Raw genomic sequence first — 13,276 nt, forward strand, 5'->3', positions numbered from 1 at the left:
TATTAACTGTGTTCAGTATCTGGTCATCATTAACCTTTTTAGTGAAGACTGAAGCAAAACGGGCATTAAGCACCTCAGCTGTCATGAGGTCATCAGTTATTAGTTCTTTCTCCCTTCATCTTTCTCCTGCTTCTAATGTTCTAATGCTTCTCCTGCTCTCTTCTTATTGCCTTTTATGTTCCTTGCCAGGTGTAACTCACAGTAATGTAAATTGATCTTTGACACCTCCTGCACCCTGAGTTAGCGGAGGCCCAGCTCATCTGGATAAGAGGATCAGGGCTATATTCTTCATCTACCTTAAGCAATAGCACAAGCCACAGAGATTATCCAAGCCAGAAATGGCCAACCTGAGCCTGAGAAGGAGCCAGAATTTATCAATATACGTTGCCAAAGAACCACAGTAATATGTCAGCAGCCCGCCATCAGCTCCCCTGCCCCGCTCCCAGCGTCTCCCACCCACTGGCACCCCCACTGATCAGGGTACTCCCCTCCTTCCCCGCACCTCCCAATCAGCTATTTCGTGGCATGCAGGAGGCTCTGAAGGGGAGGAGTGAGGGCAAGGCAGGCTCAGGGGAGGGGACAGGAAGGGGTGGAGTGTGGGCAGGGCCTGTGGCAGAGCCCGGGATTGAGCAGTGAGCACCCCCTGGCAGACTGGAAAGTTGGCGCCTGTAGCTCCAGCCCCGGAGTCGGCGGTGCCTATACAAGGAACCGCATATTAACTTCTGAAGAGCTGCATATGGCTCCGGAGCCACAGGTTGGCCACCCCTGATCCAAGCGAACAAGCTGTGGTCAGGTAAGTGACATGAGATGTTAACCAAATACAAACAAAACTGAGGCAAATTAAGTGCTTTTGTTTAAAAATCCCTGTCAATGGTCTCTATTTGAATTAATTTGATCTTCATCCAGCCAATCCATTGTTTATCACATCAATGTACCTGGCTGCAATCCTTTCATTATGCAACAAGGCAGTATTCAAAATACAATAAGCAAACTATAAGACATCACTAGTACTGAGGCAACTTAGTGACAATAAGCTGCAACTGTCCTTTTCAAAAACATACCCAGCCAGACTGTGGTGAAGTTTCTTATGCAGAATTTTGCAGGGAAAAACAAATCACAGGTGTTTATCAGTTATAAATATCACATCTTGATACTTGAATCACAACCACTGTACAGTTTGATACTGAATATAGCCTTATCTGCCATTTAAAAGATTCTTCTGTGGCTCACAGAATTAAACCTAAAGTGAGAAATGTACCTGGAAACTTTCTAGCTAATACTACGCTGCAGCAAAGCACGTAACAGACTCTAATCCGTACCATTCCAGGAGTTCATAAGACAATTTGCAACCTCCCTAAAAGTTGTGTGTGATGAATGTCAGGACAGGAATTATACTATTAATGGGTATATTTTCAGCTTGATGCAGGGGAATTTATGCATCCAGCTGTCACTAGCAATAGAGGTTTATTAAGAAAAAAGTTCACTTTAAAACTACTAACGGTTTTCTAGTACTTCAAAAAGAAAAGGAGTACTAGTGGCACCTTAGAGACTCTTCGAGTGGTGGTCCCTACTGGATTCCACTGAGGGTTATGCATGCACACCATGCGTCCAAAGTTGGAGAATTTGGAAGTAGCGCCCGGTGGTCTGTACCCCCACCACAATGCAGTAGTTCTTTATTCTTAACAGGCTAAAAATGCACAAAGGGAGAGCAGTCTCCAGAGAATGCTTAAGTCCACACTTAGCAGATAAACCATTTGAGGAAGCGACTGTATTTTCATTATCCAGAGAACCCTGGGAAAAGACATCAATGAAAATGAAGTGCCACAGTAATAGAGACTTTGACAAGTCAAACAGTATAGTTATTTCAACTATTAGACAGAACAAGGGCATAATGAGACAGGTGCATGAAGGCAGAGCACTTATGGTCCTGCTTAGAACAGTGACCAAAGGCAAAAATGATGTATCGTGTGAAAACATCCTGCTTCTTTGGGAACAGCTGGAAGACCCACCCAGAGTTTGAATTTTCTTTGCAGCACCATGTGCTTGCAGTATGAGACCTCACCCAGAACTGCTGCAGAAGTTGCCTAACCAGAGGGATTTTCAGGTAGAACTGCAATTTACTTCTGTGCGTGCACATGCAGTACAGGCTTTAGACTTTGTTACTGAAACAAGAACCTTCTCTGAGCCATACTCTAGCTTTAATCCACAATATTCAGGAGCTGTTACAAGTTTCATTATTACAAGAAAACAAAACATGACTTAGAAAACAGCTTCCAAAAAAAGGGAGTGAGGTCAGACTTAGGCTCTTCCTGGTTTGTCATTGTCCTTGATACGAATCAACTTTTGGTCCAAGATGTTAGACCAGCAATTCACAAGCTGTGAACCACAATCCAGAGAGAGCTGGCTGGTCCCATGCTCTTGGCTCTGTTTCCGGATGCTAGATTGTATTAAAGGCAGTTAAAAATACATATATACTTTGTTAACATTACTTTCTCACATAGCCAACTGCTGTAGCTGCCACATGGATGCTGCGATTGGGAGGGGATATGTTCACAATATAATCTCTCTATTTAGAAATCATGCAGACTGTGAAAACCCCTGGGGCGGCTAGACTATATTTTGAGCTTCCACGCACAAACTAGTGATGTGTTACACATGGAAAAGAATAGGTGAGCTAAAAATAGCCATTCATTCCATATGAAACTTGCATATTATAGATCCTTGCATTTCCCTGCCAAGAGTGACTTTTGTCTTACAACTTTACACTGTCCTTCTGAGTTTCTGTTATTGTTTCCTTTGTACTTTTCTTTCATTCTCTGAGTTGTAAACTGTCTTTGATGGACGTTTCCTCTCCCTCCATCTTAACAGATTTCTTTTCAAGCACACTTTTCTGCTTCATTAAAGAACACTTGATTGTTATTTCTCAGCACATAAATGTCAATTTGATTTATGAGCACTTCCTGTTAAAATGGCATCACAGGGTCCTTAACATAATCCATGACCAGAAGGTTTAAAAATAATATAAGATGTATTATCTTAAAATATAGAAGGAAAATTATGTTATCCTAGTGAGCCTTAAAGAGCGAGGCCCCAAATAAATGGCCAGCTGAGGTTTTGCATCTGCAAAAAGGAGACTGGTTTCAGAGTAACAGCCGTGTTAGTCTGTATTCGCAAAAAGAAAAGGAGTACTTGTGGCACCTTAGATGAAGTGAGCTGTAGCTCACGAAAGCTTATGCTCAAATAAATTGGTTAGTCTCTAAGGTGCCACAAGTACTCCTTTTCTTTTTGCAAAAATGAGACTGTTTCCCTATGGATTCCCCAGCAAGCTGAACCGCCCACCAGGTCAGCAGCAAAAATACAAAGGTAGCATGAATCATCCTTTTTCTTATCAGAAGAGCTAACCTGCTGTCTGAAGAATAAATTTCATCCAGAACATTCATAATTCAGTCATTACTATTTTCCCTGTCACTGCAATACCTGGACAACTCAGTACTTGCTTAGTTTCAGGAGTCTTTAATATACAATTCATGCCCAGTGGCCCGACCCTGCAAGAGAATTTCTAGACTCAAAGTATAATAGAAAACCATGGGCCACTCTCTCCATCTTCTACTTCTCCCCTCCTTCACATAGCTCTGCTCCTCCCTGTAGTGCACAAATTGCAGAGATCAGTGTGGCAGCATGGCACTCCTAGTACTTGGACAGGCAGTGCTCCCTGCTACCAGCAAAAGGCACTTTCACATTTTACATGCACTTAAAACAACAATTTCCTCATAGGGACTCCAGGGCCCTAAACCTTCCCTCCCATCATCCCAAATTCTGCCTGTTTTTCACCCATAACTCCCACTTCAAAATCCTTTGCACAAGTTCCCGCTGAGCTCCAGTGTTTCCTGGAAGGCATGGCACCCCACCCACTTCCCCAACTACCAGTCAGTATACATACACAGGGAGAACTTAACCATCCCCTCCGGATACTCTGTGAGGGGATGAAAAGATCCCTCTCCCTTTGTTCTCTCCTTTCCTCCCCATGGAGCATATAAAGCACTGATTAGGAGGGTGTGTGGGGTGTAGTCTTGTGACCCAAAAAGAACCTTCTGAACGACCATCCAGCCCACAGGTTGAGAATCGTGGTTCTAAAGGAACATGGGTCCTGGGAACAAGCCTCATCTGTGGTCCTGCCTGAGAGACCTACAATGACTGTGATGGCGTTGGCAATAATCAGTCTTTCCATGGGCTTCTCAGAACCACAGAAACATGCAGAGGTCTGGAACTTGGCATGACAAGACCTCAGCTAAGCAGCATATTTTTTTCCTTCCAAAAAATGTATTTAAAATAAGGCTAAAACCCCCTTTTGGGGTTCAGAAAATAAACCATCTCTGCTCCAGGGGGTGGGGGGCGGACAGTGTCAACACCTCAATCTCCTTGACAGTATGGAGGAGCCTTGTGGCTGCTTCTCTCTATTTCTGTCACTGTGTACCTCAGTGACACCTGCTCTGCTGTTACAAAACTGCTGTAAACAGAAAACAGAAACTGTGTGCGGGGAAAACTGTCACAATAAAAACCCATCATCTCCACATAAGCCACTTGTCTATGGTGAGAAACTGCCAACGAGATCAATCCCAAATATCTATCAAAGCTGCGCTTTGTCATTAGTGCCTGACAGGCACAAAACTCATTAAATGCTATCAGGCAAAGGGAAGCTTGTGTTGTTAAGAAAAACATAAAAATAATTGGGGGGGGGGGGAGATAAGATCTTTATCATTTATAAAACTTTCCTTCCCCCACTTTCTTTTCTGTTCCTAGGGAGCCGATTCTTGCTCTGACTCACAGGAATCTCTTGTTTATGAGCCTGAGCATTAGACTCAAGATTCAGTGCTGTGAATTCCATTTGACCTTAATTCTGATCAAGAAACCACTGGAATTCCAGTCAGTGACACTGAACAGACTACCAAAGTGAACAAGACTCCAGTATGTACAATAGCAGCGGCTATGTTAGTACAATCACTCAAACTGCATTGTGAGTGGAAACAATAGACAAATACTGGTACACACTGCAAGCTTTTGCAAAACACCACATTTGTTTTCCCTGTTTTTACTGGGCTGGCAACAGTTGTCCTTTGCTGGAGAAGAAACTGAAAGAGAATTAGTTTTAATCTCTTTGGCCACATTCAGAGGAGGTAACCACCGCTAGAAGAAGCCGACGAATAGGTAAGTATCACATCTGCATATACAAATCATGTTAGAATCATCTTCATTCCTATCTGGTTCATCCTCAGAAGATGAACCATTTTCAGTATTATCATTACTACTTTGACCTCAATTTTGAGAGGCAGTGTAATCTAGTGGACCGAGAAAGGAGAACATTCGAATGCTAGTCCCAGCTATGCCACTGATCTGCTGCATAACCTTGAACAAAGCACTTAATCTCTGTATGTTGAGATTCCCCATCTGTAAAATGAGGATAATGCTTATTGACGCTTCCTACCAGGACATCTGAGAGGATTAATTCATAAATATTGGTACAGTACTTTGAAGATTTAAATCAGCAATATACATGTTTAGTATTAGAACATCCTTCTCTTCCTCTTATTGGGACTGGAAAAATAAATAAAGCAACAAAGTTATAATATAAATAGTAGAAAATACAAAAACAAGGGAGCATAACAAATATTATTGAAACAACAGAATGCTCCATCATGAAACTTAACTACATGGACTGGGTAACGTCTCTAATATTAGCATGCGTAAGGGCAGCATGAGTCCTTTAACTCAGTAGCTAGAGGTCATTACTCCCCATACTGCAGGCAATCACAAGCGTCTATAGTTTGCCTGTAAAAATCTACCTGAGCTAGCATTGTCCTCTGGGTCTCCCACTGCATTTTGTAAAGACTCTCCATTTTAACTGTTAGCTCCTGGGGGCAGTGATAACACCAGGATGGACTGCAGACTATGGGTTAAGCCGTCACAGCCTTTTCTGAACCACACAGGAAAGTAAAGAGAATAAATCCCCCCCACCCTCACACTACCCTACTTGGCTCTGTTCAGATTGTGACTAGCTGTGGGGAATAACGGGGGCTACTCACTCAACACTCCACCCTGCAAGGACATGGGTGGGAAAGGGGGTAGAGAGGGACAGGGAAGTGGTAGGAGCTCTGTTCTGTCCCCTCTACTCACTGGCTAGAGTAGCTGAGTGGGCACATAGGGGAGACTAAGCTGCTCCACAGGAGGATGAAGTAACTTACTTCTCTTCCAAAGCAAGGTGAAGCAGGAACTGTTTCTTAAGAGTTCCAGACCAAATCAGGCATTTTCCCCCTGTGCACTGACAGGTTTGACAGTCTCATATTTACCAGCCTAAAACTGTTACTTAGGAAAGGAAGACAAATTGTGTCTCAGCTGTTGAGTAATACTAAGAGAGAAGCCTGAGAAATGGAACAAAATTATTTGGTTATTATCCTTGTCATCTGTTTAAGATTAATTGAAAATTCATTCTAATATAAAATGTCAAGAAACATTGTATCCCGAGGGAAACAATTGGATCAAAATATTTGCTGTAACACAAGGAGACTTTTATTAAATAAGTAAATATAACATGAAATCGAGATTGTTTTAGGACAGTATCATGGAACTGCAGTATCCACAAGGGCCTTGACTGCAATGAATGGTGGAAGCCATACTTCTCAGGTCCATACTTTCAGACTGTCTGCAAACTCAGGCAGGTTCTATTGCTGTACCGGACTATGCTCTCTTTATTTTTTCAAGCTTGCTTTCGCAGCCATAAGAACTCCGATGAAGTGAGCTGTAGCTCACGAAAGCTTATGCTCAAATAAAGTGTTAGTCTCTAAGGTGCCACAAGTACTCCTTTTGTTTTTGCGAATACAGACTAACACGGCTGCTACTCTGAAACCTGTTATTTTTTTTAATGACTGCTGAGATTCTCTGGCAATGGATGAATTCCAGGGCTGCAGAACCATAGAACGTGTGTGGTTCTATGTATGGGCAATATGGCACAGAGCCCAAGCTCTGTAGATGCAGTACTAGACCCTATAGGTGTGCCAATCAGATTCCTTGCAACTGCTTTTCTGGAATTCCTTTGACACTTTGACTTGAAAGCAAGAGCTCCAGAGGTGTCTTCTCATAGCAATGTAGCATTCTACAACTAGCTGCAGAGTCGGTGGTGTGTACTCCCTATGGACTTCCCAGCTCTCATTTTTTATTTTATACTGCTAATCTGAATTCATCTCAGGCATGGGCCAAGTATAACAACTGTCTCTGGATGCTAGAACAGACTTGTAGGTGTTCTGCTAATTTGCAGGCTAAGGTGCAGGAGGAGAGGGAGCAAGGGCACTAGCAGAGAGTTGTGGGTAACCTCTATCCTTACTTACAGCAAAAACTTAGTGAAGTCAGTGGAGTTACACAGTGATCAGGTCAAAGCACAATTTGGTCCCCAGGGTCAAATGCTAGTTTATACAACGAATGAAAAGGAGCTTGATGGTGCACAGTGAATATTTGTCTGTGGGTCAAATTATGCGGTGGCTTTTGTGATAATTTGGTACCATTGGCAGCGTGCCTAAGAAAGGCTCAGACTAACAGGCATGCTACAGGGCAAAACTAAGGTTCATTGGTTAAGTTTGCATGGAAGGGAAACTTGGGCAGCACTTTGCATCTAGCAATATCCCGAGCCACTGACTCTTCATTTTTATTAATATGAAAGCCACACAATTAAAACACACACTCGCCATATTATAGAAATAGGAAACATGAATTCCTTTTGCAGAATCATAAGGCTCTGCCTTCTGGAGCATAATATAATGGCAAACATAAAAAAGAAATAGGACACAAACCAATAAACATCTGGCATCACTAGGCTGACTCTCATGGTACACTAAACCCTGATTAGCCTGACATAATACAACAAAGCAACAAGTTGCTTCACCAGTGTAAGGAAATGCTATGCTCACCTATGCAAGTCTGATTTCTCACAGAAAGACTAATGCAAGCATAGGATCTGAATTCATTAGTCACTTTGAGCTTGAGGTGTTTTGGAAAATGTTGCCTAATCTTGGTCTTGTGAACATCAGAGTTGCACACACTAGAGGGACTGACTACAGCTTAGTAACTGAAAAAACAGAAGACAGAAAAGCAGGCAATTCCTCCTGACCAGATGCCCAATGTTAATGCCTCATCATCAGAGCAATTGTGCCAGGGACATCTCTTGCTCTTTTCCCCTCAGAGATAGTTGGAAAAGTCTGTCACATGCTGGAGAAATTAATGCCCAGAGAAGACTAAAATTACCATAGATACTGAATAATTATTAGTTAAAATTATTGTTCTGAATTCATTTTCTAGACCCAGAAATTACTAGATCTTCATTAGTAAAATCGGTGATTAACCTGCTGAACTCTTTCACACCTGGCCTGTAATTCTCTAAATTATTATTCTTACTTTCATGCATACGTTTTTACTTTAAATGCACAAGCACCTGGATTTAAAACTTTTTTAAATTATAGTTTTTAAGTATGGAAGTAATTAAGCTGTACATTTAACACTAAAAAAGCATGTGTAGGCTTAGATTCAACAGACTCCCTCCCTGCCTGTCTTTTTCCACCACCGCAGTTGGCTGCTCAAAATATCAGCAGTTCGTACTTCACATATTAATCCGCAAAGGAAGGCTGAGAGTCTAATGGGTCACCTAGAAGTGAAAACTGCCCTCTCTGCATCTCATCAAGACCTCTTCACTCTACTACCTCTCCTCTGATCCCTTCTTCTCATCCGCATCCTGGCACCCCAGGGCGTCTCTCCCTGCTGTCTCTCTCCCAATCTACCTCCTTGCCATACTTCTTACCATACCCCTGCTGCCATGTATCGCCAACCCCTTATGCTGGCCACTTCCTCTCTCCCTCTTTTTGGAGATGCCTTAGGGGGGTGCCCTGAGTTTCTGTGGAAAGATGCACTTATAGCTGGCTCCTGCAGCAATCTTTCATGTGTCTATCATTTGTGCCCCAAACCAGGATGCAGAATTTTTAAAGAAAGGGGTGTTTGGGATCATGGTGAGCTGTGTGGTACAGTCGATAGGTGTTGGAAGTGTGACTTGCCTATGAAATTTTTTTTAAACTCCATTAATTATTTCATCTTTATGGAAGAGATTTCTGGCTTCAATGCAGTGTTGAGTTCAAATGGATGAATTTCAAACTCTTTTTATTATTGGACAACAAACAGTAATACATCAAAAATAAAGTTTTATTGAATTGGAAGTGCCATTGGAGGCATGCAAAAAGTGATATGCGACTGTTGCATGCACATGAACAACAGAACAAACTAATTCTATTCTCGGCAAACTTAGTCCACTTTGCAAGAGGACACCAGCATTTGCAATAAGAGCTGAGTTAATGCATTATGATGCCTTGCTTCTCAAATGGTAGCATACACATGATGCAGATTAACTCAACCTGAACCAGTTCAGAATCCCTGTGTAGACAACCCTAAGTCTTTTATGTGAATAAACAGATGAAATGACTAACATTGAAGGTCTTCAGTGGGAGGTCTTATTTTAATGAAACATCAGCTCGGATTCTACACCTGATCACAGCAGCGTAAACTCTCCTGATGCTGAAAAGAAATAAGTGATTACTGAGAATAATGCTCTGAAACAAGAACCTGATTAAAAAGAATGAAGTTCATGATTAAACCTTAATTACTGACAGCAGAGGTGATGTCAGGAAGAGTGCAAGAGTGTCGAAGGTCAGAAAACACTTTAAATACCTGAAAGAATCTGCTCTGTTACTTTACTAAAACTAGGGATGTATGTGTATATGATGACATCCTTCCTCCTCCTCAGGACAGAATTTCATCTAGGTCTCATCCCTCCAATCCAGCTGGTTTTATTTAAGGGAATCTGTGATACCTTAATTACCCCCAGCTGCTTTCCTCATTTCTGTTATATTTTCTTCTTCAGACAATGATGAAATGCTAGTCTCCAGGCAGTCACCATAGAAGTCATCATGGAAGTTTAACCTGACATCCATCATCAGCAGACGCAACTGTACCTCCATTAATTAATATGTGTATCTCTAAGACACTAATTTATATGCCTGATTGTAAAAATATTAACCATTTAATCTCTAAGAGAAATGTTTATTCTTCCACTCTCCCTTCAGCAGGTCCACTGGTAGGATCATTGTTAATGGCCTAAGTAATGACTTTGCACCAAGATCATGGTTCAAAGAAGCAGCATGCCAGTTTGCAGTTCTCAGCTGGAGCTTCCAAGTATCAATCACATTATGGGTCTAATTAAAATACTAACTCATTTAATGACAACACAAACCCAGCATTAAGGATCATTAGAGTAAGAAACTAAAGTCTGGAAGAAGGTTCTCCTTCTTAAGAAAACACACAAAAAAGAGAAAGGAAAAAGAAAATCCTCAGAGCTCTACAATGGAAAAAAACCCAGCTGCTGTACAAATTTACTTCAGTGTATTTCTTTCATGATGCTACATGTTACTTCTTCATACCTTTTTTCTACAATTTTTATGCAATCATCTCACCAGTCATCTTTGTAGTGACTTACTGTTTTGTGAGCAGTGCCACCTCAGCTATAACCATCCAGGTCTATGCATTGCAGTGCTGGTCAGTAGGGAATTACTGTAGCAGCTAATGTCCCCATGCACTTACTATGATACTAGACTTTGACAGCTGCCAGGTATCTCATGATTCTTAGCTTTCACTGTTGGTGATCTACCACCAGATTGAGATGACCTAGACCTACTGCAAGAAACTGGCTAAAATTAATCCCCTAGCATTCCAAACTACAAGGCATCTTCCAACTTCGTATGTACAATGTAAAGAAACATCAAAGCAACTGCAAATTTGAGGTTAAATGTCAAATTAAAAAATGGGTTCCTACGGCATCATTAACTTCACCATGCTGTGTGTATGTAATATAATACACTGGATTACTAAATTTATCCTTTAAGTATCTTTATCATAGCTGCCTTAATGTTGCTGTGGGAACTTTAAATCTGAAAATTCTTGACTTGTGTGTGTTTAAATTCTCCATCGTAGTGTTCCATTCCTGCAGTCTTTAGTAGTGAATTTCCTTGATTTGTTTTTTTAATAAGTTAACAAAAACTACACCCAATAATGCACAGCTAAGGTATCACTTTCAAAAACTATAATACACTCCTGTGAATGTGTCACTGGACAGTCAAATGATGTCTAACCACTGCAATAAAGACAGCCGTGTTTATTTCAAGATGTGTACTTACATATTCAAAATCACAGAGAGATCCAGGGCCCCAGTTCACAAAAGCACTTCAGCACTTGCCTAAACCGATGCACGTGCTTAAGTGCTTTCCTGAAGAGGGAAAGACTGACGAATCAGGGTCTTGATGCACAGTTACGTCAATATGAATAATGAATGTTGTGCCCTTAAGCAATACAAGATTTCTAAATAACTCAAACAAACATTCCCAGACTTATAAAAGCCTACTTTTTCCAAAGAGGGCTCCATATTGCACAGGTAAAATTTGACAGTCCAAAATAAAGCTGGTTTCTGAGTTATGCAATCACAAAAAATGCATCTGAACACATTTTTAAAGCATGAAATATTTCTACAATCTTAACTCAAAAGTTTTCTTCCTCACATTCCCTCACCTATTTAAAAAACAAAATCAACTGTGAGTTGATAACAAGCACAGCGGCACGTTTCAAGTTAAAGGAAATGTTGTTTCTATGCAGATAAAAACAGAAGTTTAGAATGGAGTGTCTATTTCAGTCATCACTATAGCATGGCATGATCACAGGACTTTAATAGCAATCATGTCTCAAAATGTCAGTCCTTGTCCCATAGGCAGTACTGCCAACACCAAGATTCAAAAATCATGAGATTTTTCAAAAATATTCATTTGGGGATCTTTTTAATTTGCCTTCTGGCTTTTGAGCATTTAGGGTTCATGTTTTCAAGTTTTTCTTCATAGCCATGAAGGCTAGATGCTTACTTTAAAAAATAAAAGTTAAACTCTGATACACTCATGTCATCACATGACTCTAGGAGCTGCGAGTTCAAGAAAAAACATCAAATATTGCAAGAAATCAGAATCACTGTCTGTCCCAGTGTTCAATAGGCACATTGTGGTCTTCCTGAATTGTCTGTTTAATCACCATACCAGCCTCCACTGAAGTTATTTCTGCATTTCCCTTATTTCCCTGCACAGAACCATGGAATGGAAATCATTCCAACTTTGTCATGATAAAGAAGATCTCTCCCACCCCCAAACCTATTCCTCAAAAGAGTTACAGGTTTTTCCTTTGCCTTGACTCCACAGTGGCAACATAAAGAGAGAATTGAAGTCTTGCTGATTGAATTAATGGCTCTGGCATTTTCTATACATATAATACTATATGCCCCCTCAAAAAAAAAAAACAATCTGTGGCAGGATGCTATCCCTTTAAGAGCAGGGCATGCTGAGAATCTTCTGCAGAATACAAAATAAATAAGTTATAAGGAGGAAGAAGTCTGGATCAGGCTATTGTGGAGAAAAGACATTCAGGAAATGCAGTAAGGGCTTAGTAAAAGAACCCTGTTTAGAAGTATGGAATGCATCTGATTTTTTAAAATTATTTTTCTCTCATTGCTAGTTAACTGGGATTTAGCCTTCTATCCCTTCAGTCTTTGAATTTATCATTTTTAAAACACACAAACGAAAATCATTGCAGGCTTTTTAGATTTGGCCAATGTTGCTTGGACCGAATCTTAGTTGCTCTTGCTATTGCCCTTGGTTAATTACTTTTCATACTTTAAAGTTCTCTTGGTTTTAATACCCAGACCCCTTGAATTAACAGAAGCAAAGTCATGAGGAGAGAGAGGGGCGAGAGTTCTGGCTACTCCGAGAAATAACAAGGACATCTTTTTGCCAATAATTAGCACTGCCTGTCTGTGCTATTTGTTTTCATTTCGTTCTGGATCTTCAAGGTTCCTGCCTCTGATACACTGATTTTTTCCCCTTAATGTTTGAAGAAAATAAAGCTTTTATTTTAAAGTTAAGGAGTAGTTGTGGCACTGTAGCTCACAAAAGCTTGTGCTCAAATAAATTTGTTAGTCACTAAGATGCCACAAGTACTCCTTTTCTTTTTGCAGATACAGACTAACACGGCTGCTACTCTGAAACCTGTCATTTTAAAGTTGTAAAGTATAAAATATACTGATTAGGAAGAAGGACCTTGAATTCACCACATCTATTCCAGTTATTTTTATATTAATCAAAGTTTGGTGATCTCCCAGAAG

General features: G+C 40.7%; 1 protein-coding gene across 6 annotated transcripts in view; it reads right to left on the reverse strand.

Annotated features, from left to right (window-relative positions):
* OGFOD3 (2-oxoglutarate and iron dependent oxygenase domain containing 3) overlaps positions 1-13,276 on the reverse strand; it is a 91,513-nt gene that overhangs the window by 6,870 nt on the left and 71,367 nt on the right. The window contains exon 9 of one of the 6 annotated variants that reach the window (XM_043528961.1): positions 9,361-9,603. The exons of the other annotated variants lie outside the window; for them this stretch is intronic. Coding sequence (XP_043384896.1) covers positions 9,578-9,603 — 26 coding nt within the window. The 3' untranslated portion in view covers positions 9,361-9,577. Of the gene's footprint in view, positions 1-9,360; positions 9,604-13,276 lie in introns of those variants that run through there. 6 annotated transcript variants of the gene reach the window in all.

Source organism: Chelonia mydas, chromosome 14 (genome assembly GCF_015237465.2).
Source record: "Chelonia mydas isolate rCheMyd1 chromosome 14, rCheMyd1.pri.v2, whole genome shotgun sequence".
NCBI lineage: Eukaryota > Metazoa > Chordata > Testudines > Cheloniidae > Chelonia > Chelonia mydas.